The sequence below is a fragment of the Bombus pascuorum genome, chromosome 2 (genome assembly GCF_905332965.1).
Source record: "Bombus pascuorum chromosome 2, iyBomPasc1.1, whole genome shotgun sequence".
In the NCBI taxonomy this organism is placed as follows: Eukaryota; Metazoa; Arthropoda; class Insecta; order Hymenoptera; family Apidae; genus Bombus; species Bombus pascuorum.
In genome coordinates this window covers 23,175,489-23,199,836 of record NC_083489.1, presented here as the reverse complement: position 1 = coordinate 23,199,836, position 24,348 = coordinate 23,175,489, and the positions used below count along the sequence as shown (strand labels likewise).

The 24,348-nt window shown below is 30.9% G+C and overlaps 1 protein-coding gene across 1 annotated transcript in view; it reads left to right on the top strand.

The window, feature by feature from the left end:
* Positions 1–15,039: 15,039 nt before the first annotated feature.
* The window catches only part of LOC132904726 (uncharacterized), a 28,525-nt gene continuing 19,216 nt past the window's right edge, over positions 15,040–24,348 (top strand). Inside the window, exons 1-2 of the mRNA XM_060955440.1 lie at positions 15,040–15,187; positions 16,813–16,900. Coding sequence (XP_060811423.1) covers positions 15,040–15,187; positions 16,813–16,900 — 236 coding nt within the window. The remainder of the gene's footprint in view (positions 15,188–16,812; positions 16,901–24,348) is intronic.

Sequence of the window (24,348 nt, the reverse complement as noted above, 5' to 3'; positions counted from 1 at the left end):
TGAAAGTAACAAGTACAGCTGAATCGTCCAATAAGATCAAGTCCAAAAAAAAAGAAAGGGGGAAGAAGCAGGAAAATGAAAGCAGAAGAAAACGAGTGGAACAAGGTGCGTGGATCTGTGAGAGAGAAAGAGAGAGAGAGAGTGAAAGAGAAAAGTGGATTTATCTAGACGCGTTAAGAGATGCATGAACCATCGAACAGATAGATATTCGTCTGTAAATCTTGTCTGACATTGATTTTTCGAACGACGAGGGATGTACACACCGTATCCTCACAAAATGTGAGATTCTTGAAAGAGAGGCACGTGCGTAGTCGAGGAGAAAGATTTCTCCAGTTTCCGTTGACCCACTGACACTGAATCACCGGTGTTCGTGCGCGTACTCGTGTCTCGTATCCAGCAAAGAAAATAACCTCGTATCTACCTGGCTGGTACCAGGCCATTATCGTTTCTGGTAGCCCGTAAATGCCGAGCATCGTATTTGTTACGCATCGGAAACGTGGCCCTTAAACGAAGATCGTTACGATTCTCTCACGGTACGAACATTGTATATAAAACGATACCGATTGCCATTCGATAGTTTCCCATTAGAAAGCGAGGGTTGTCCTTTTCTTTTGTATTTCCTCACCTTCTAAGACGATGGTTGTTTTGTAAACTACGCGGTGATATGCGATAGAACTTCCGTATTCAAGTACAGAGACATAATTATTATTCCGCAATGCTTATAAAAAGATATTTCCATACCATTGTGTTTATCGTAGCATTTACATATTAAGTAATTAGGCCTCGGTTTATTAAATTTCGTATTATGCAATAGTACTTTTACGTGGAAGTGAAATGTAGAACCTGATAAAGAAACACCTCATTGGAAAGTAAGGCTGCAAATACGCTTCGTAGTCGCTGTATATCTCAAAGAAAGTAGTAGGATGTAAATGTAGTATTTCTTTAATTAGTTTTAATTGCTATATCCTCTTCGCTGCTAAATCATATAAGTTTTTTAATTGCATTCGGTTTGTCCCTATAAAGTCACTTTTACCTTATTCTTATTCTATTTCAGTACGAGGATTTAAAATTTAGGTAATAGTATTTATTTAAATTCAATAACATAGGTACAGGTAATGACATTTCTGTATTTGTTTGACGTACAGTAACTATAAAAGGTATTGGCACATACCCTTACGTTTCAACGAAGCGTCTTTATCATATTCTACGTTTCATTTCCATACATAAGATCAAATTTTTTTTATAGTCATAAAAGTACCATCAAGTTGTTTGAAATTTAAATATGTTTGGATCTAACTAAGTAGTACATACATGTCATAATAGATAAAATGGTGTAAAGATTTTTTGTAGCCACTGTATGTCCATATTTGCCAATACTAAATCGGAAAATATCGTTCGCTTGGTAGAACATTTCGATAGGTCTTTGAGTACTGATGATTCCATTATTCTTGATTACAGCATTTACGCATTTAGTATAGAATCTTCGATCATTGAAAGTAAAACGAAAAGCGTATTTCTCTGTTTGATGAAAAAGTTCTTGAAATTCGGTGTTAGTATTGTGCTATTCGGAAGTTCGTAGCGTATTTGACGGTCGATTCATACTGTCATGCGTTTAGGGGAAAGATATAATCAAATGAAATGTCAAATTTGATATCGCTTATAGTTAGCAAAGGAAATTAAAATATCCGGAATTGGGTAATTACAAGGATTTTCTATTTTAGTAAGATAAGGAAAATAGGCAAAAAATTCAATTCCATTGACCGGATGTAACATAGTTACGCTGCCCCATTTGTTCTGGCTTCTATAAAACTTGTAAGACCGAATTTTATGGACATGAAAAATATTTGAAGAAACGTTGTATATTTTATTTAATAAGATGCTAATTCTGTCGAGATATATTATCTTCACACTTTTCTTAAATTTCTCTATAAATTTTCTGAATACTTTAATGCGTCCTGTAGAGAAAAGTCGATCGCTATAGTATATATTGATCGAAGCAATTATTAGATTGATATGCGTATAAACTGATTTTTTTCTTTTTTTTTCCATTCGTCAGAAGGAAAAAGGAATTTTAATATTTGAAAAATGTTGCAGTAAATGATAAAGGTATAATATTTGAAAACTGGATCTGCAGTTGTCACTTCTTGAGTAAAATCACTTTGTAACTATTTTTTATGGTTACATTGTTGGAACATTAATCTGAATTATTGGAAGAATATAAAATCCGAACTTTAATCTCATCATACGATGACTGTAGAAAATAAATAATCGAGGCCGAGGAATATTGTAAAACGTATTTGTTGAAATTTATTAATTTCTTAATTTAAGTTTGTTGGTAAGTATTCGAAAATAACTAAACGATATTGCAATCAAAATAACATAACGAAAGTAGTAACTTTTACTTAGTTTTTTCACATAGTTTTCTGAGAAACGTTTTTATATGTAATTATAGAAGATAAATAAAGAGATCTTCTTGTAAGATATATATTTTTATTGGTACTGTCTACTTTCTACGTAACCTGTAAAAGTGATAAGTAAATATTACAAATATGTAAGAGAAATTTATATTAATCTTATATCTGAGCTAGATTTATCGCGCAAATTTATATTAATCTTATATCTAGGCTTGATTTATCGCAAAAATGAATCAAGGAAAACAAAAACTAAGTTGCTCCAACTTAAAAAAGAAACATAATTGGTGTAACTGATAAAACGAAAAATGTACACGTTATAAATAAAAATGAAACTTCCCGTTAAAAGGAAACATATTTTATCAGAATCGAACAATTTATAATTCAGCAACTTCTAATACGTCTATTATTTGGCTAACACTAATTTCATCCTGGTGGTGAAAAATAAGTTTAAGCGGAGGATTTAAACAGTTTCAGAACCAATTTAACGGCTGTTCAAAGCAGATTGATTTAAATAATTGCTTATGATAAACGATAAGGGTAGCAGAATTAGATGAAATTACATTAAAGATTTAACATTTTGTATCTGTATATGCAAAAATAATTCTTTCCAGTAGTTAAAAATTTGATAAATTTTTTTAAACAAATAATTTTTACGTCCTACTTGTAAAATTTTATTCTAAGAACGGCGAAGGAAGTTTTTTGTTACAAAAAAATTCAAGATGAAAACATACTGTTAATTATTAATAAATTACTTAAATTTCTTCCGATTATACCGAGTGTCCTTATTCTTTTCGAATTGGATAAACTTTTTCCATATTTTTGCATAATTATGATTATTCGATATTCGTATTTAGTCCAAATGAAATACCACATTCTAACAGAATTTTGTTTATTGCGTCATTGTAACGTGTTGCGTTAAATAAAGGAAGAACTACGGAAATATCATATCCTCGATACTAAGTTCCGTAAAAATACGCATTTTGCACACACTCTCGGAACTTTCCAATGTGATGTATTCTTATTCTTACTATCTATATGTTTGTATTCTTAACGCATAGCATACGTGCCTAGACATAATTTAGTAATTTTTACCCACGCGATATTTTTATGTTAACTGTAATGTTTTAACGATCAACATAAACGTAAAATAAGACAAGCTCCGAGATACGAAGCCATTATTCTTAAATATTATATTATGTTGTTTCATTCATTTCTTAATTTGTTTAGAGTATTTAAATAAGTAAAAAGTATTTTACATAGATAACATCTAAACATACGAAAGATAAATACTTAAATTGAAAGTTATATATTGATTTGTAATTGAATTGTTATGTTTAGTATATGTTTAATATATTAATATCGGTTATATCGCTGTATACTATATTTCTAGGTTTTTAAATATTTAAACGTTTCTAATACCAATTTTGATTAAATTTAACACATACGTTTTATGCATAATTACGCTTAAAAGTTATATAATAAAATTAACAAGGCGAAATAATAAGAATGAATGCGCCATATATTATACGATAAAACCATTCGTTACTATAATAAATAATCCCTACCTAAAACTGAAATTAATTCGAGTAATAACGAATGAAATCAAAACTGATTTAAATTGGGTATATATATATATATATATATATATATATATATATATATATATATATATATATATATATATATTAAATTAAAAGCTAACAAAAGGAATAAGAATTTCCATTGACGCACTGTATGGCTCACTTTCTGTTTCGTTTTCTTTCTCACTCTCTTTCTTACTATTAGTAAGTACTACGCGCAAATATAATAACTTATAAGCTTTTCTTACCTCACGTATTCATAAATTCTCCGCAGTCAACGTTAAATAGTTTCCTTAACTGTGTGCCACTTATCTGGCCTAAAATGGTAATTTCTATGCTAAGAAACGACAATACAGCTGAAAGTCATAAAAGAATTTCGTTTTTCACGTTGAATTCTCGCAAGGGATAAATCTCTGAAGTGACTTGGTAGAAAAGGAAATTATCTGGACCGGATTAGGAAGCGGCCTAGGAATTTCTGCGTGACAACCAAGTAAAGTCAAGACCGAGAGAACAAGGAATGAAAATCAGTATCTCTTCGAACTCTGATTGATGTCTATTTAATCGCAGATATGGTAGATCGATCGTTTGAACAAAGTGAAATCTTATAAATGCGTCGTCGTATTTAGAAAATTTCCTATCACGTGTTTTAATTGCACCGATCGATCGATGACTTTCTTACGTATGTACGTTGATATAATTCGAAACGTAAGTTAATCGACATATGGAAATAGGAATATCGTATAGTAGGGAATTATGATATTTGAAATAGGAATATGTATCGCTTAATTGGAAATGTTTTTGGAATAGAATATGGTGCAATGAAAAATTCAGTTCGATAGAAATATTGTTTAACTGGAAATTTAAAAGCAATGGGAATTTCGTTTAATAAGAAATTTAGTTGGAATAAATATATCGTTAAAAAAGACATTTAATCAAAATAAAAATGTTGTAGAAATTTATGTAAAATGGAAGTGTCATTTGGGGAGTAGAAAAATCATGTTCCAATAAAACTTTAACGATTCGCTAATTTATTTATAGAAGAAAGAATGTTTCACAATAATTTAAGAGAGAGAGAGAGAGAGAGAGAGAGAGAGAGAGAGAGAGGGAGAGAGGAAGACAATTTCGGTAGCTTTTAACTAAACATACACGATATTTCAAGGATTTACGATCGACAAAACAAATGATATTTATCGTTTAAAACACAACAAAAGGAATTAGAAATGTGCTACTTCGTAATAAAAATTAATATTATAATGAATGCGAAAGAGAATCATTTCATTCACTAAACAATTTAACATAAATCGGATAGTTTTCAGTACACAAATATCGTGATATCAAAAGTTTAGATTTACATGTAATAAAGCGAAGGTTCAAATAATCTCAAATAAAAATTTATCAGATATTTGATGATTCACGTCGATTGTTTTGATGTATATTAGGCTTCTAAAATAATACATTAAAAAGCGACGAAAATCTGTAATCGAGAAGGAAAAAGTATAATAGCAACCAGAAGCCTCTTTGGATCAGAATGTGAAAGTTTTACGGGATCGGAAATAAAAATCATAAGTTTTTATAATACGTCACATTAAAGATGGATTGCTTTAGTCGAATAATATATATATATATGAAACATGTGATCGCGATCACGAAAACTAGAACAGTGTAACGTAGAAGCAAGAAAACTGTACTCTGCTCGCGTTTCCTGACATTGAAATGATTTATAGAAACAGTAAGGAAAGTTTCATGCATCGACAGGCAGAAAAGTGAGCGTTCATTAGGTGTAGCGAAGGTGAACAAACCGTAGAAAAGTACAAAGTCACTTGCATTGTGCTTATCGACTTGGTTCGAGGCTAAAGGAAAAGAAAGACGAGATTCGTTTGATTTCTAATTTATTTATTTGTTTTATTGTAAATATGGATTTGCGTGAAAACATGTGAGAAAGTTCCAGTGATCGTAATGGCAGAGTAATAATTTTGTAGATGTAGAAAATATTTTGTTCAGATGAAAGACACATTTTTTGTGTAGTCAGCGTGAAAAATCCGATCATTCGTTTCGATATGCTGTTGGATATATTTTTGAGTGTTGATTCAAGTGTATTTCTTTACAGTTCGATATATCTTTTACATTTTAAACCAGAATGATGGATTAAATTGTCACAAACTAAACGTATGTAACATATATATATAATTACATAGAACTTATACTACTTAACATATATATAACTACTAAAACTAGAAATTAATTAACCTTCTGATAATTGTTAATATTGCTCTTAACTCTGTTCATAATATATTTCACATTTCGATAATTAATACAGTGATGTGCTTAATATTCTATCACGTGTTCTTCTCAAATATGATATTTTATAATTCATTTATGCGCAGCGACCCGTGTAAAGTAATCTTCAAATTTATATACATATTCTTTCCCTTATTTTATTTTCGCATTGTACAAACCATTTCTTTAAACTGTTCCATATTAACTGACTAAATTTATCATAATTATTTTGAAATATTTACAATAACATCTAATTTACATTCGACTTGATAATTTAAATCTTGGATACATACTTTTGTGGCTTCTTATTTCATAAAGGTTAGACAGTTATAAATACTACAAATTTACGATAAATCATATATATTCGATATTTAATATTCATGTACTGAACAGTATGTATATTAAAACGATTTATAATAGAATTTTTAGACAATATGGAATAGAAGTTGTCGAGAAACGTGGCATTTAAAGAAAGTTAAACACATCCTTTATTATACTTGGATTATTTTTTGTTAAGGAAATTACAACCATCGCGTTCCAATAAGTTTTATATCCGAGAACCGATAATTTTTAATACACGAATTAATAACAAATATATAAACATAGAATAATGAAATTAGATGGTCATCGAAAAAGTGCACTGAATGATGATTAACGTAAGAACTACTCCTATGTTTTATTTGCCGAGTCGACGTTTCATATTGCACCAATCTCTAATGTTCTTCGATATTTCAGACTCTTCAAAGTTCTCGTTATCGCAAGTCTTATCACAATTCGAACTCCTTCATTTGCACTTACATCAATTGCACCCAGAACCTGTTTGCACTGAAACCAAACTTTCCAACACCCAAGATCGCATCGTTCCATCATTACCGAGAGAAAAGACAGATGCAAGTTCACCGAGTTTTTCCAAAAGGGCAGCCATTGTCCGTGACCCGCGGAGTTAGAATCACGATTTAATCAGGTTTTCTGCCTCGTCGAGAGATCAGACGAGGCAGATTGAAAGCACAAGTCGAATCCAGCACGAATCGCGTTAATGCGATCGTTCGCATACCCTTTGGATGGATCTGCGGCCGTGTTTTCCCACGCACTTAAAAAATTTCCATACAAACAAACGACATGGTCGTTCGAAGCAAAATAACGAGTCTTTATTAAACAGGTTCTCTTTCTTTCAGCGACTTTCTTAACGCTTTCGAAAGCCGTGAAAGGAATTTCATGCCGCTTCTCCTCGATAACGTTCGATATATATTGGGTTGTTCGGGAAGTTCGTAGAGAAATTTCAGAAAAATTTCAAGATACGGTAGAATCTCGACTATCAGGACATCGATCAGATAGAAGACTCGTAGACAGTCCCTTGCAGAAAATAGTGGGAAACAAAAATAGAAACTGAACACGATCGTTGCATTTGTATGACAAACGTTTTTGTTCCTTTTTGATGTTAATATTTGTAAAATACCTTGAACAAAGTTATATGTTTATCAGAAGCGCTTCTACGAATACTTCTATTTAAAATTATATTATTATTACAATTTGAATTAAATTATAAAAATCTAATTGATCACAGTTCTATCGTAGTATCATCGGTTGATTTTCAGAGGCTTGTAAAAAATTAGATCTAAAATTGAAGTATTTCGTAGGATGAGATTTTAACGACAAGCAGTAATGTAGATTAACAACAATTATTCGAAATAATTATATCTCATATTCACACGTTGTAATACGATTATTTAATATAATGTGCCAATGAGCGTGTTGCGTGGTTAAGGTATTAATACGAGTAAGTCCTACATTGTTCACTTTCAAATTTTTATTTGTTTCGTCGCCGATTTTTTTCTATAAAAGAGAAACGTTCGAAGTTAGTTTTATAGAACTGAATTGAAACAGTAAAAATAGTACATGTTTATAGGATTAGAATTATCGTGGATTCAAATTCGATAAAGTTGTTTGGGGTTAGGTTCGGTGGTTAAAATATTAATACACCTAAAGTTAATACAATAAATAAACATTCATTGACACGTTGATTTCTATATGTCTCGCTTACGGGCCGCGATATTTAATTTTCATAAAATATATATTACGTTTCGATAGAATTGATTGAAAGTCCATTGGTTGTCAGATAGGACACTGTTCATTTCATTCCGTTGCTTGCGTTATTTAAAATTTTCTATTCTAATTTATCTTATTATGATCATTGTAACATACCGGTATGTTACAATGAATCAGCATATAATTTCCTTAGCCAAAAAGATGAAGATCGATCCGATGTGAAAGAGCGATGGTTATCGTTCGAACAGTCCACTTGCTGTTCGATTCTCGCTGGAAGAATAGAGTCTCCTATGCACCCTCCTATGCAGGAATTCTCCAACTTGCTCCTCTCTGATCTGGTTTCTATTTGACCCCGGGGGAACCGAGCAGGCCCACCTTTTCCTCTGTCCACCTACATATACGCGATATCATCGAAAGTCGAAATCGAAAGGCCAGTGTCTCTCAGCCGATCGTCATTGAAATTGTGTTCTTCTGTAGTGGCGCGTAAGAATGTTAGAGTTACTTTCTAAGACAAGATCCAAACGTCTTTTCTTCATCAATGGACTGCGGTACCTTTCAGATCATGGTGTTTGGAAAGGAGGTTGAATTGAAATTATTAGGTTCCGGTCGAAAGATTGTATATTGTATTAGGCGAATGGCGGAGATTAGTTAAGATTCGAGTCGAATTGGTAGCATCTCGTTGTTAGGTAGGTTCAGGTGTTTTAATAGGTTTAAAGGTTAATTGTAAAGGTGGTTTGATGGTTAAATGTCTCTGAATTGTTAGGATAAGAATGGTTAGAATATTTACTTATTTATTTAGAATAGTTTAGTGATCGTACGTGACATAAATGGCAGAATTTTTAATTTGAAGACGATACAGATTTTAACAGAATGTAAAATTTTTACAGAAAAATCTATGTATACGGATATATTCAAAGTTCACGATAAAATGTATTAAAGAGACAGAAATTTTATTTATTATTTCTTTCACTAACTTTGATTTTTAAGAAACTACATTTGTAATATATTTTCTCTGATCCTTTCGATTGACTAAAAAATTGAAAATATGGTTTCATATATAGACGCTATTAATTGAGGTTCTAGCGTTATTAACGGTTCAAAACTAAGAAATATTCTGATTTTACGTTGTGTAATTGTTTTGACAGTCTGAATTAGACAAACAGATTGTGGTTGTATTAATAAAATAATTAATATTAAACAAGATATTCTGGTTTTACGAAGAAAAATTATTGCGATTAGTCCGGCTTGAATAAAATGAAATGCATAAATGAAAATTTGTTCAGTGCATGAGTTTAATTGCTAAATTTAAATGAGTTTTATTAAATGAATTTTAAATGAATGCTCACATACATACATAGTTATTTGTTATAGTTTAGCAAAGCTGAATTAACATACATACATATTTTGTACTAATTTACAATATCAGTATAAAATGATATCGACTTGAACTTTTAATTCATTCATAGCACCTATTATAAAATACCATGTCATATGACATTTATTAATATTTTAATCCTATTATTTTTGTATTATCCTAAAAAAATAAGTAATAGAATAACTCAGTTAAATTTGTATCCTGATGTATTTTTTTTTTTTTTTTTTTTTTTTATCCATTACAAATTTATGGTTCCAACTTAGAACCTGAAATTTTGTACTATAATTTATTGATATATATCGTAAATGTTACATATAACAAACTTATATTTAGTATGAATATATGTACGAATGACATCGTAAAAGAACGCAGGTAGTTAACAATTCAATCTTTAAAATCTCAAATGAACGTGGACATCGGATAGAAGCGTCAAAATATTAACATGGCTGATTTTTACGATCATTCAAAAAGAATAAAAGGAATGTAGGGAATCTGTTAAAAATCAAGAATGGCGAGATACCTACTCGACACGATTTATAGTACGAAAGGTCAACGATTACTTCGTAATCGGCGTTTTTCTCTCGGAGAATCCTCGTTCCTCGCAACTCACCATCACCCACACACTCGGCTCACTTTCGAAAAAATTCCGCTTAATTCAGTTGTTCTCAATTCTTCATTCTCTCTTTTGTTTTCTAATAACTCTCGTTCTTGCCATTCCCATTACTAATCTTAAACAATGATAACTCTCTTTTCGTTTTCACTCTTCTTTAGGCAATAAAACATCAATTTATTAAAAAATATTAACTTCTCCTAAAAAGTACTAAATTTTCAACATTTTAACCAGTTTTTATCTCCTAACGTTTATTCAATTTTACCTCCTGTCTTATGATACATCCATTATCAATATAATCCTAAGATGAAGTGTGCAGTTCTATCGATCGAAAACGTTATCACTGATTTTAGACTATTGGAATTTTTCTGTATAGAAATTCGATAAACTTATATTTAGTCTTTCCGCGTTTTCCAAGGCGAAACAGCTTTTCCATCTTAATTCTTTAAAAAATTCCAAAATCTAATTCTAGAACATAGGAATCCTAGAACACTAAATTTTGATGTTTATTAAGTTTTATTTTCTATCTTGATATAACATTTATCGATATTTATTTAACGTATTCACTTATGCTATTAAAATATAGCTATTTCTTTCTAGAAGTCGTATATCGTTTTTATCAGAAACTATAGAGAGATGACTATCATTTTTTGAAAAGGATAATTAGAAGATGAATTTACTATAGTTTGCGATTTTTATCATAGCATTTATATTGCCCAACATTCTTTGGAATAAACAACCGTTTTCTAGAACTAACCAGAAGAAATACAAATATTTAATTAACAAAGTAATTTAGACCCAAGATAGAAAGAAACATATTGTTTTCCAAAACATCGCAAAAACATTCCGTAATATCTACGTGAAATAATAATGCTCATTTTAACCTCATTGCTTACTACTTACTGCTTTATTTTCCTCCTGAATTCCCTTTTAACTGTATAAAAATAAGAACCCATTAATATCCATAATTATTACCACTGGAAATCTAGTAATCTCCTTTTAGATAATTATTTGCCACGATATATGCCAATACCAGCGAATGTTTGAAATAATTTATATATATTAATTCAATTTGTCAAACTAAATTTATTAGAAATATTTCTCAATACTCACAATCGTTAATTTCTTAATCCCACGCCAATTTCATCAAAATTCATTAATCATAAATTTTATTGGTCTTACGTCACTCTACGTCTCTCGCCTATTTCCAAGTGTAGATCAAAGGAATCGAATTGAAAAAAAAGCGGTTCTTTCCAAGTAAGAATTTCACCAAGGATAATCGTTAAAAGGCGCTTCATCTTTTCTCCCTCTTTTTTTTTGGATCGCGCGCATCTCGTCCACGCGGCAAGATCGCTAAGCAGCGCAGACTTGCTGAAAGCTTGCTGGTTGAAAACATTTCGACGCTTGTAGTTATTTTCTATGAATACATCGTACATATTATACAAAAGATTTTGAAATTTCATTAACATTGTAACGACTATCGTGGTTATATCGATGAAATCTCAGATAGATTTGAAAATGTAGGTAGAAAGACAGAAATATTTAGTGCACGTGTGCAGTTAGTCACAAAAGTATTCCAAGACATATAGAAATCTTTTAAAACAACTTGGAATTTTGTTAGCATTGTCATGAGACTCGACCATTATGTTTGTATCGAGAAGATTTGAACAAATTTGGAAATGTACATACAAGCTACAAGATATTCAATGCAAGTATACATTTCGCAGAATTACAAAACTGTTCAAAACGAAAAGTCAATTTATATTAACGAACCTCAATATACAGCGACACCAATTTTAACATTTATTATTCATGCTGTATACTAATTTTCCGTAGGTATAGGTATATATAGTTTGCTATAGGTAGGTTCATATAGGTTCATATAGGTATATACTATATAATTTCTATATATATATATATCTTCAGATTGGTCTCAAATTTTACCAGTATAATCTTGCAGTCGTATTTCATTACGCAATGCTAGTGCAAATGAAATCTTCAATGTTTTATACGTAGCAGGCACAAAATATATACATAAAATTCCTTCATGAGAAGTGTTGAAGTATCGTAGTGAGCCAGCCACGATACGTGTAAGAAACTCGCGACGCTTTTGCCGTTTCGATGATCTTACTACCAAGAAAAAACGAGAGGAGAGGGAAATCGTTGTTGTAAATAACGTTTTCGATGCGTAACTCGCGAGTCGAGATTGCGATAAAACGTCGATCGGAGCGGGGAAAAATTCTTCTACCCGATTCTCGAGCGAATCCGCTCGCTGCTCTTGATCTTTCATGGCCTTTCTCTCTTTTTCTCTCTTTCTATCGATACCAACCTCCCTTTTTCTCTCGTTCTCGTTGTCTATCTTTTCTGTCTTTCTTCAGCATTGCATCTCTCTCCTGCTCTCGCAGAGAAAGTATGCGCAGTTCAGCAGAGACATTCGTCGAAGTCGCATACCGATGATTTTAAAGATACTTGGCAGTATTTAGTACGAGAGAATCGTGTTTCCCTTACTTGAACTTAAACTATGGTTAAAATAGATTTGAAAGAGAGAGAGAGGAAGAGAAGAGAATGATACTGTTTATGGATGTATATGACCGTCTGCAATTTTACTTGATTTAATTAGAAAATTGATGACACACAGAAAGACCTATCATAACTGCGATCTTTGTGATTATTAATAACTGAACTGCGTATATGGTATGTGTTTATGGACAAATTTGAGAATCAAAAACGCACACGATGCATATATATTATACGGGAAAATGTATAAAATATTCAAAGTACAGTGTTTATTATGATATTTATTGAGTACAACAAGGGTTTTGCCTTGCATTTATCCAAGCATGTTCATAGAAATATAAAAGTGTATAAAAATCCGGAGTCTAATTGTTACAGTCGTATGCAGTCAAAGGATATCAATATATATATATATATATTGTAGTAGAATATTATGAATGCGAGTAATATATATTTATATGAATATTAATATTAGACACAGTAGATAGGAAATTGATTTTTAAGAGCTGCTATAAATTTACATCTTTACGACTGTCTTATGCAATTGAAGCAATATTATCAGTGAAAGTCTACAAGTTACAAAATTCAATTTCCTTGCATAATGATCTAACACAAGTATAATAGAGTCCAGTAATAAAATACGTAAGGTTGTATAAAAACTGTAAAATTTCTACTTGTGATGTACTGTGTTCCTTTTGATGTTTCATCTGTTTAATCATTCCTATTGTCACACCACGTTACTATTTGAAGATAAAAAATTTGACATATACATTATCACAACGTATCATTTTAATGTATATACATATATTTTATACAACATTTTAATATGCTGTTCGTAAATTAAATAATAACAAATAAATAAATGATTAGTCTTAGAAAATTCTGTTCATATGGACGCTTAAATGTACTAGTTATATTACTAATTTAATTTATAATAAAATTACAAGTTTAACTTATAATAAAATTATAATATACTAATATTATAATTATGATATGGTTATAATATTATAATAAAATTATAGTATATATGTATATAGAAAGTGTTTGCGTAATAGAAGCCTATAACCTGAAACGTACAACACCATCTATAATTTATTAATAGGGTATTAAATGGATAATATTATGCAAAATTATGTATCGAATGAAGGCTGCTTTTCTAACTGATAGAAGAAGGGTTATCATCACGATTAACTCAAGGTGTGATATTTAAAACCGGTAGGTATGTATGTACATCAACGGATATTGAACTATAATATTTTACTGCCGAGCTGTATAATAGATACTATAAACGTATAACTTGCTAATATCATAAACATATAGCAAGTGCTATCGAATCGTTAATTTATTTTAATATTTTATCATTAATAAATTTTACATTAGTACAATTTACGTTGTAGAACAATCATTCCTGTACTTCGACATAATGCGGTTCGAAATGTTTCCGAAAATATTTTCTCTTCAGCGTGAATATTCATCCTCTAACTGAATTTGTTTTTTTATTTTTTGCTTCAGGTGCAGCTTAGATCTGCTATCCACTATAATCTTTGTGGCCTTGGCAGTCACAGCGACAGTCCACCATTTTGATATTTCAGGCAAGTAGAAATTCTTAATTAATTCCTTCGAAGTATCTGAATATATATAGACTACGCTTTAAGAATACATTTCTTCAGCTAACCAAAACTATTGCTTATAAATTGATAGCTTACAAGGCAATTGCTTGTAATAATATTAAAAGAAGATCTGAAAAATAATAGGAATTATAGTTACTAAATTAGCAAAATAAAATTCAATATTTAACAATTTCTTTTAAAATGTTGATGTAAAAGGAAATGAAAAGTAGCGTTGAGTAGTATCGTTTAGACCTTTTATTTCCAAAGTTTTGTTTGTCATTCGGGTTAAGCAGAAAGGATAAAACGAAAAGATAAAAATTATTATTTTAACTATATCTTAATTGTTTTACAATCTCTCTGAAATATTCATTAACACTATCAAAACCGATACGTTGTCTTTAATAATTTTCCTTACACATTTGTTATTCACAGTTTTAGTGTGTTCAACGTTATTTTCGTTATCTCCTGGCCATTGCAAAAGTTAAAAATTGCAAAGTTCAAGGAATCTTTCAGCGTGCGTTAGCAAAATTAAAATATGCCTCGAAAACTCGAAAATCGTGTTTTTTTTTTTTTTTTTAATAACCATGTATCCGTTGTGCAACGAAAAAGGCACATGATCTTTGCTGTTACAATTTTGAGGAGAATTGTCGAAGACAATCGTGAGATTTCTCTCACGCCGCAGCAAAAATTGGTTGTTGTTGTTGTTGATCGCGATGATGTTCCACAGTTACATCATAAAATCAACTCGCGAATAAAATCTCGTTAGTATTAAGGAACTCATTAATGTAATCATTAATCATGTTTCATTCGCTGTACGTCGCGTCACGTAGTAATTCCTTGAAGTTACGCTGGCACATGAAACTATTTAATCGCTTGCCAGAGAAAATTTTTATGAACATATTATGTACAAGTACGTTAAAGGAATCGTTTTGAAATTTCATTACCACTGTAAGAGAACAGTGAAAAGACTACCGTCATTATATTCATAATTGAAAATGTATATGGCAAATAAAACTGGCAGACCTTAAACTCTAAAAGATTATATAAGATATTTATTAAATAATTACCATTACTACAGATATAAATAGTGATCTTAAACGTAACAATTAGTACAAATTGGTCTGATTATAGTAACAGTAAATAATTGACTGTTCAAATTCTTCGACGCTATTTACAAAGTGCTGCAATAGCTATCTCATAATTTCCATATACATTTTCAGATTCGTTTCACCAGTATAATCATAATGGTCGCATTTCGTTACATAGCATTCACATATTTAAAAATGTTTTGTATAAATTATTCATAAAATTTTAGAGAAGTGAACATATTTTTAATATCGTTAATCTGTGAAATATCGTGTAAATGACTTGCAATTAACCAATAAATAATAGATTTTACATTTACTAAAGTCGCGTAGTTATTTCTTGAATTAATAACTTTTCTTAAAATATCCCTATAAATATATATATATATATGTTTTGGGATACTTTCATATGAAGAAAAAAAAAGAAATGTAATAAATTGAGAAACCCAGGCACTATAGTGTCTATTGCAAATTTCTTATATACTTTGTATATCAATTTTGAATGTTTATTTAATGTATTATCTGTTTACTTTGTTGTATATCGTTTTTTAATACTTTTCTATATCACTTTTGCCCTCATGAGTTTATGACGTAAACTGTGATGCTTAAAAGCTTAAGTTTTATGCAAAAGTATAAGTAATGCGATTAATTGCCCTATTTTTATTGACACGAAGCTGTCAAATTATGTATGTAATAATAGAAATAACTTGATAACTTTTTATAATGAAATATTTCCTTGCTTATAAGATAGAAATATGATTAATTATAATTGAAAATTTCATAATCTGGTAAGAAATATAGAAAATAACAACTATTGTGAATATGATGTTAATAACGACGAAATGAAATAATAAGCATAAAAGATAGTATATAAAAAATATAGATATATAAGATGTGTGTGAAATTATTCTATAAATAAACAGCAATGATCTCTTATGCAAAACTATTCAAATGTATGGAATACATTTTTTTCCATGACTTAGGCTCTGAAAAATTTGAATGTAAATATTCACTCTATACATACGTGCGTTCATACACACATACATACACGTATAGACAATATATTATAGGATATTAATATTTTTCTCTGTATTAAGCATTGTTATTTGTTAATAATAATGTGTGAAATAACTATAGTTTGTAGAATTTGTAAAGCGTTGAGAAAAGTTTTATTATATATTACTATATACAAATAACATTTTACATGAATAATATTGCATATACTATATATTTTTATACAGCATGATATTCCTACAATTCTTCGTTGTAAATTTATAAGAAAAATTATGCTCTATTCGCAGATTACGTTTATGGAGTTGATCATGATTTGCAAGCAAGAGCACGCGCAGGAATCGAGGCAGAAAGATTCACTTACCAAACGAATTCTAGGTAAGTTTGTCTATCTCTGTATTGTTCAATATCTTATTAATTTATAAATTTTCTAACTTTCTTTCTAGATAACAGCTTGTCAATCGTAGATTTTATAAAACTGACTGATTGATTTTGTTCAACTCGTAATTTTAATATAGAACTTCCTCGATTATATTGAATCTAATTTGTTGGACTTTACTTCTGATTGAGTGAAAGAATCTTGTACGCTGACTCGAATACGAATCGATTTGATACAATTGTTGATGCTGTTCTCTCAAAAACAACTAGAGAGGCCAACTTTTCTCTATCATAAATCTGATGTAGGTAGGTAATTATCTGCAAAAGATTTTGGAAAAAAGAAAATTTTCTGTTTATCATTATTAGACTGCGGATGTTCACGCATTTTAAGTGAAAGATTTAAATATTCAGAAAACACAAGAATTAACGTGCAAGAATATACAAAATATGCAAAGTAAAGCGTTCGTTATAAAATTTAGTATCTGAAATGAATCTGTACATACTACGATTTCTATTAAAAATATAATCTGCTATATAATCAATATAATCTTAGATTGTTAATGGTAATTCGCTACTGTCCTTCCTAACAATGTTTCAATAGATGATCAATTATTCATTGTTCATAATGAATTTCTTTAAAAGTAGGCCATTTCTGGTCATAAACGACCTTGTTCCTTAACAGACACTTGGTTAGTTATGCTCTAACCATTGACTATTTATGTACCGACCACTAACGGTTACGTTTATGTCGTCTCAAGGCAAGTTCGGGCCATTACATTGTGAAGTCAATAATGATAGTCAAATAATATTTACTGCAAACTATAAAGACCAGTTCACACCCTAGAGTTAATCTCTCCCATATGAAACTTATAGTTAGTTACTCTTAATACTTAGGTCAATATTGTCTTAAACCCAGCTATGTTATTAGATTGTCCGAAAAGTTCCTTTCGTTTTATAAGGAAATAATAGACGCACAATGTTTTTTGTTTTATAGTAGTTTATTGAATTACATGCTAACATAATAATAAAAAATAGAACGAAATGGATCACACCTAATTCAATAAAATAATATAAAACAGAAATTGTTGCTCATCTATTATCACCTTATGAAACGAAAGAAACTCTTCGGACAACCTAATATATTCGTATAATATTAAAATAATATTGAATAATATTAGACGAATGTTATTTAATATTCTAATAGTAGAAATATTACATCAAGGCTATTTCACGATAACAATTAATATTTATAACATTCTACTGAAACGTACCTTGTATACACTGCAAACAGACATTATATATATATATATATATATATATATATATATTTAGAAGCTTGTTTAAATTAAACACTTTCTCTTACAGCCAATTTTATTTTGCTATATACACTATATGCTTCAATCCTTTTGATCCTACGCATTGCTTGTGAACGTACATATTATATATTCGTAAGTCTATGAATTTTTATAACTCGAATACGTTCAACGAAATCTACGATCATTCTTTTTCAGAAAAAACACGCATCACAATTATGCGGGCTGTTTATGCATTAGTTCTTCATAAACTTTATAGAATGATCACAAACGTGTTATCCCTTTAACCAAGTAGCTACGAAAAGTAAGAGCGCTCAATACTTCGATTCCTAATCTCTTGGACGTAAAGCTCTTTTGTACTTATGAGCCCATTATTTTTTAATACGTTCCTTCGTTTCTATCGAAAATAAACTATACCTATAATTGCTTATAACGTACACAATTATTCCATTAGGTAAAACGTCTCTATTAGTCTCAATTAGGTAAAAACGTTCATCCTGTGACCGCGACTACGTTCGGCGACTAGTTGTCGCCTCGAGCCCAAGCTCATTATCGCAGATCTCGGACAATTATAATCGGGTTAACTTATGAGATTAAAGTGTTGCGGATTTTCCTAAGAATTCGAAAGAGAAGGCAGGTGTCCTTTCATCTCCGACATATATATTTACAAATATTACTTAAACTTAAATGTATAGAATAAAAAAATATATATAGATAAAATAAAATTGTAATATAAATATAAAATATAATATATAATAGAAACAGAAAATATGATATAAAAATATATATACATATTTGTGTATATATATATATATATATATATATATATATATATATATATATATATATATATATATAATATATAGGCAATTGTAACTAAAAGAGATTCACCTTTTCATCAATTACATCATCACTACAAACTTCCGGTCTACCATACAATATTCTCTCCATCCCTTTCGTGCCGGGTAGTCGTTTAATTTTCGCGAGCGATCGCGCAACGTCGTTTCCAAGGAAGCTAGTTATTCGCAGAGAAAACTGCGAAGCGTCGGCCGAATTAAAACGGCAGATTAAAAGCGCATCAGCTTGACGAAACGGCCGGAACGTTGCAGCACATATCCTGAAACCGCAAAACGTAATTACCGTTCAACCTCGTGATACCTTTCGCCGAATTTGAGAAGGTGAATTGCCCGATGCGGAAAGTGAATCGCAATTACAGTTAAATCGCGAATTATGTCGCGACATAATTGCGAAACCCGACTTGGCTGCTACAGTTACTCGCAAAAATTGAATTATATGTATAGCTATATATCTAGGTTAATTATGAAAGTATTTGTTTAACTCTTAACTCTCCTTTTGTAAAACGTTATTTATTGTACTTTAAAATTGTATATTTCTTTGAAATATTCGTTGAAATTGAAATGGATCACGTTCAATTATATTGTGATAAAATTTGGACAAATTTGTTGTACAGAATCATTCACGCAACTGGAACAACTCATATCAATTTTTCGATTGGAATTATTAGTTTGGGATTGTTCGTTTTTCAATTTTATGAATTAAATTTAACCATGAAATTTTTCCTGATCGTTATCGATCATATCGAGGAAGAAGAAATTTTCTGGAAATAACGTGTATACCATGTTACAATAACTTGTAATACAGTAAATCAGATTTCTTGATAGGGTGTACCAAACTGTCGATTTTTCACGATTTTTCACGATTTTTCAGGCATTTCCGTTAACCTGACACAAAAATGTTTCAATCGACTACATATTACGATATAGGACGATCCCAAAAAGTTTTTTTTTTTTTTACAAAAACTCAGTCACCTTGTCTTTCTTAACGGCATTACGTATTTTCGACTACATACTATGGCAGCTTACGTTAAGTCGAGTTTTCTGTTACGTCGTGACGCTTCCACCTGTACAAAGAACCGAAGTACTGTTTTTATAACAGGAATTGTAATCAGATGTTACAACTGTTACAACGAATACTTTGGGAAGTAACTGTATATTTGCCAGTGTCCTGCAGAGAAACGTCGAATTTACGCCAAAACTCGAGCAATATTCGAGTTTTCGGAAAGTTTGGGCCAAATTTCGTTTCATATCACTCTGGCCAACGATTATTTACTCGTAGACGCAAAAATGCGTTTGTCTCAGTTTTTAAGCATTGGATAACGCGACGATAATATGAAAATAATGATTCGGTTTAAGAATGTGAACTTACGTTGGTAAAAAGTGCTGTACGTCCAAAATTTTTTGTTTGCTTGCTCGTGGTTTTAAATGGCGTTTAATCTTAGGTAACTGTGGAAAGATTAATGGTTCTTCTGCAATTAGTAATGTTTCTTGTAATTTACGATACTGTGCATTATGGAACGTGTATCCCATACGGACAGTTTCGTTGTTGCAATTTCAAGAGATTTATTGTATCGGGGCCTTTTAGACAGTTTCTATTAGTTAAAGTGAAACGTTTCGTATATTGACTGTGTGTGACGTTTTATACCCAATATTTACCTTGGTCCATAATTTATATTGCTGAATCGTGATATGAGTAAATACGATTATCTCATTTTGTTGAACACTACAATAAGACTTTTCGAATAAGTCATAGTAATTGTACGTAATTGTACAGTACAAGGTATTGTCTCGTTCAATTCCTTTTTCGCTTAATATTTTTACTCACATTCAGTATCTAATAAAAATCAAAATAGTTTCCAGATATCAACTTTGTACAAGAGCAAGTTTTGAAGAAAGTAGTAGCTTTTAATTGAATTTCTTCATTTTTAATAATGATGTGATTGTTATTAAACAACGTTTGTCAAGTTTATAATTTGTATAACACTTTGTGAACACTTTGTTATAACGAAACATATTGTAATAAAAGACATAAAATGTACACCATAACTTTAAAATGTTATGTGATTTTTATAATATCTATAAAATGTTCATAGAAATCGAACTGGTGGAATTCAGAAGCTCACACAATACCATGTACCATCGAATTATCGAATTATTTATTATACCAGTAATTCTCAAGTGAAAAATTATATTCTAAAACGAGGTCTTTCTAACGATAAAACTAGATGTCAGTCTAAGTATGCCAATATGTAACGAGCTCTTTTGCAACGAGCTTCGACAAGAATAAATAGATGTGATTGTGAGTGCTAAATTTATTATATATCGAATTCTAATTCAATTTCTTCCCATTCGATTTGTTTGTATCTTAACAACGCTATTGATATATAGCTAATTTACTATCGTAAAGAATCAACAGTCGTTAACAGTATCTCTAATTCTCATTGCCAACTTTCCTATAATTAATCCTAATATCAATTAATAACATAATGTACGAATCGCAAATCAACCACAATTACAAACTAAGAAGTTCCGTCAACGAGATTAAAAAAGAAACGAAAGATACAAGACCCTTCGAAAATGCCATTGTTCTACGTAATACTGCCTTCAAAATTCAATTCGCCTACCTTATTACTCTTCTTCCCACAACGCGTCCAAATTCGACAAACAGAGAAAGAAAAAACGAAGCAGCTTGGCAAAACAAACATAAAAGGGCACTGCGAACAAAAAGGAAGTGTCGAAGGAAGAAAAGTGCAATAAACGGACGTGACGAGGCTTTCCAGTAGCTCGGCCAGTCCGGCCTCCATCCTTCTTGCTCTATTTTCTTGCTTTTTCTCGCGGTAACTCTGCCACGAGCGAACTTTTACTTTCATGGCCGAGAAAAGGAGTGTCGGTTGCCGGCGCGTCCTTCCGTGGCCACTCATTTCAGCCACGAGGAATATTTCTCATCCGATCATTACCGGTACTATCGCCTTTCCTCGGCCACAGGAAGGTGGCTGGCCGCGCATCGACGCGCGCCACACGCAGTGCTTGCGAACGGATATGTCAGCAGCAATAATTCGTACTTTTCATTATTTCATTATATTTTATTCCCCAATTGTATATATTATATTATATGCCTAAGGACTCTGGATGTTTATTTGATCGAAACGAAGTTTGATCTTCGTGTACGTCATTAACACATTCGAGACAGGGGAAATTTCACGATTCTTACTTTCTGCGACGAACATTGAAGAAATGTTTTTGTACGTGGTTTTATTTGGAAAAATTCCCAGAACACATAATGGATAGTTGAAAAATATTTCAAAAAAATTATATACATGCATCGACGTCTGCGCTAATTTGTCTGTTGAAGCGATAGAGCCTACGTGGAGATTTCTTTCCTCCTCAAAATGTTATAAATAATACTTCAATTCGATACATTGAAAGTTTTTATAAAAGCATAAACGTTCGCATTCTACTTATAAAAATTACGAAAATACTGTAATCGATATACAGATGTCATTAATTTGTATTGTCTTAAAGAATACCACTTTTCGGTCGATGTTCCTTCTTCGGATAAAAGGTGACATTTGCACTAAATTCTTTTAGATGTCATACATTTTATAGTGGAATAATTTTTGCAACGGAGAAACATTGTATAAATGTAACGAAGATACTTCTATTTCTCCTTCTAGTGTTCGTTAATTTCGCGAAGCTTAAAACGGTGAATTACATAACAAAACAGAGATTCTTAAAATTTTCTTGGTAATTCTCACATTGACGAAATAATTAACGTCTTCGTCGATTTCACGTCTATCTCTTTACGCTGTAATATATAAATCCCAGCAATTATGATACAGTCGACAAGTGACAAAACAATATAAAATACAGTTAAAGACATAGAATAAAATCTTTTCTTATTACGCTTCGTTCTCGAGAAAATTGAGCTGAGAAATTTATCAGGTATACTTAAACTTGGCTAATTACCGACTACGTACGAGTAAATAATCAGCAGGAGATTATTCTACATGCAAAAGATAAGTAAAAAATGTGGAACAATACTTTTCCGTTTAAGACTTCATCTTCGAGAAAATAAGGTTCGAATATATCTAGTTAAAGAATTTCAAAATTTATTTTTCTCGTGATGGAAGCGTATAACGGGAAAATTTTATTCCGCGTTATCGACTTATTTTCGCATGCAGAATAACCTCCTGTCAATTATTTACTTCTGTCCAGTCTGTAATTAGCCAAGTTCAAGACAAATTTTGAGGTTCGATCTTTTCGAAAACGATGCATCATATGAAAACACATTATTCTATACTTTCGATCTGTTTCATCATTTTGTTGTTAATCTTGTCACGGTTGTCGAGATACTCTGTAATAATTATATAAATCTTCCATAATTATAAATCAATTAAAAATCAATCGGTGGCCGCCGCGTCGATGTTGCACCGATGAGAAACGCGAAGACCGCGATCGTCGTCGCAGGGCTTCCTTCCTGGCTGACCGAGAAATCCGCTAGGCTCATCGTTTCTTTCTTCGCAAATTGTTGTTTCAAGGTCGGTTTTTTTGCTACTGATAGAAAGTCGCTACGGTTGCTTTAACTCCGACCGACAGGCTCGTTTTTTACGCTGTTCCTTTCGGTTTCAATGCCTTCTTTGGATAAAAAAGCTCGTAGAAATATGTACGTGTGCGTTTATGTTTGAATTTGATCATAGAATCCTATACACGCCTCGCAAAATTTAATTTTCTATAAGTTTCGCTTGTGTAAGATCCATTAGAAATCAGCCAATTTTATCGTAGTTCACGCGACACTCGATAAACTCGGCTTACGATTGCCAAAATCTTCATCAAATACAAAATTATTCATCAAAGATCCGTTATTAAATAGAATACGAAATCCAATATCCTTTCAATTAACTTATTTTACTTGATATATTTGGCTTGTTGGATGATTGCAACATCTACTTTGCTATCTATCCTAAACTACTCATAGCTGGATGGAAGAAACTTTACAATATTTGAATATCACGTGAAAAAGTTAAAATGGTCTCGTGCTAATTTAGTTCGAAGGACATAATTCTGTATGTAATAGCGTTTCTAAATTAATAATACGAATCTTACTATCTTTTAAATTTACAAAAGCATTCAAATTAAACGTAGAAAGCAAGCTGATAATAAATAAGTGTCATAAATAAAAAATTAATAATAGAAAAATAAAATATAATATAAGATATAATATTAAGAGGAAACCAAATCATGATTTGGCTATCCATATTCAGAAATACATAGAAATAGT